Source organism: Porites lutea, chromosome 2 (assembly GCF_958299795.1).
Source record: "Porites lutea chromosome 2, jaPorLute2.1, whole genome shotgun sequence".
NCBI classification, from domain to species: Eukaryota; Metazoa; Cnidaria; class Anthozoa; order Scleractinia; family Poritidae; genus Porites; species Porites lutea.
In genome coordinates this window covers 42,879,845-42,881,306 of record NC_133202.1, presented here as the reverse complement: position 1 = coordinate 42,881,306, position 1,462 = coordinate 42,879,845, and the positions used below count along the sequence as shown (strand labels likewise).

Below are 1,462 nucleotides of genomic sequence, written 5' to 3'. Positions count from 1 at the left end.
GGCCAATCTCGGTTCTTTTTTTTTTCGGGGCTCCACTGTAAGCCTTTTGAGTACTTGAGTACTAAGAAGAAAAAAGGATTCAGTTGTTACTAGTGAGAGTACGAAGGAACAGTTTGAAATTTCTTTATTGTCTCTCATTCATGCTATTTACATTATTTTAATTTCCTTAATTCTTGTTTTTTTCAGTTTTCTATTTTCAAGTTGTCTTATTCACAAAACACTCGACCACCGAAAAATTAACAACTTTCAGGGAGGACAAGTTTTCGGGTAATCCTGTTTCTATAAGTTCTTTAAATCTTCTGTCCACGATAGTTCCGTTGATATCCAACGTTTCCAGCGAGATTGGTTTGCCACTCTCAAATAAAACCTTTACAAATTCATAAGCTCCGGAATTCTTTATCAAATTCTGACCAATACGGAGAATTTTTAACCTAGAGTTACTTGAAACACCCGTGGCAAGACTTCTGGTAGATTTCGTGGTTAACAAATTCCCGCAGGCGGAAATCTCTACGAGGCTTCTATTTTCAGCGATTATTTCACCAAGAATTTCAGCTCCAGCGTCATGCAAATAATTCCAGGAAATGTTTAGGAAAGAAAGTGTTTTTGTTTTTCGTAACCCTGATGATATGGCCTGCAAGCCCGATGCTTCCAACTGGTTTGAGTAAATGGAAAGCTTTTCAAGAAAAAAGTTCTTTTCTAGAACAAAGGACATCTGTTTCGCGAACTGGTCACATAAAATATTATTGGATAGATCTAAATCTTTTAAAAAGGTTTTGCGGCAAAGACAATTCAGAAAGGCCTGTACGTCGTGGTCTGTTAAGTTGTTTTTCGAAAGATTCAGTTTCTCTATTGTCTGATTCTTGTTTAGCATTTCTCCAATAGCAGAAATGGCATTTTCTCCAAGCATATTTCCAGTCAGGTCCAGCTCTCTCACGGACAAATTTTCCTCGAGTCCTTTAGCTATAATTTTTCCGCCTTCATCTTTGAGGCTGCTGTTGGCAAGAGACAAACGAACAATGTTTGCACATGAGGGTAACTCCATTGAAATTCCGGACGCAGTTACTTTGTCCAGAGACCAACCGCTTAAATCAATATCTTCATCTCTTCGATGCAGCTTGAAGTACTCGAACGCATTAAGTCTCTTTTCGGTTTTTTCCCCATTGACAGGTTCGTCTTCGTCTTTTTTCGCATTTTCGAATGTATTTTCCATATTTAAAACCCTACTTCTTGAGCCAAAGGACAATCTCATATAGTTTGTTATCCTTGGTGATCGTTGAACTTTAGGAATTCCTCTAAGTCTTGGGTCACTCAAGGCTCTCACCTGAATCTGGTTCCATCGCGTAGCGTACGACAGATCGTACGCCGTCATTTTCAAAGCGATCAATCCCCTGAATCTTTTGTCAAGTGCCAAAGATTTTACAACTGAAAAGAGCTGCAAAGCGATCGCGATCCTATGTCAGGA

General features: G+C 38.9%; 1 protein-coding gene across 1 annotated transcript; it reads right to left on the bottom strand.

Annotated features, from left to right (window-relative positions):
- Window positions 1-135: 135 nt before the first annotated feature.
- Window positions 136-1,462, bottom strand: LOC140927054 (uncharacterized). Its single transcript, XM_073376719.1, has one exon. The coding sequence runs from the start codon at window positions 1,367-1,369 to the stop codon at window positions 197-199; it is 1,173 nt and encodes a 390-aa protein (XP_073232820.1). The 5' UTR covers window positions 1,370-1,462; the 3' UTR covers window positions 136-196.

Excerpts from the sequence above, each read along its gene's own strand:
- LOC140927054 (XM_073376719.1), bottom strand. The coding sequence starts at position 1,369 with ATGACGGCGTACGATCTGTCGTACGCTACGCGATGGAACCAGATTCAG.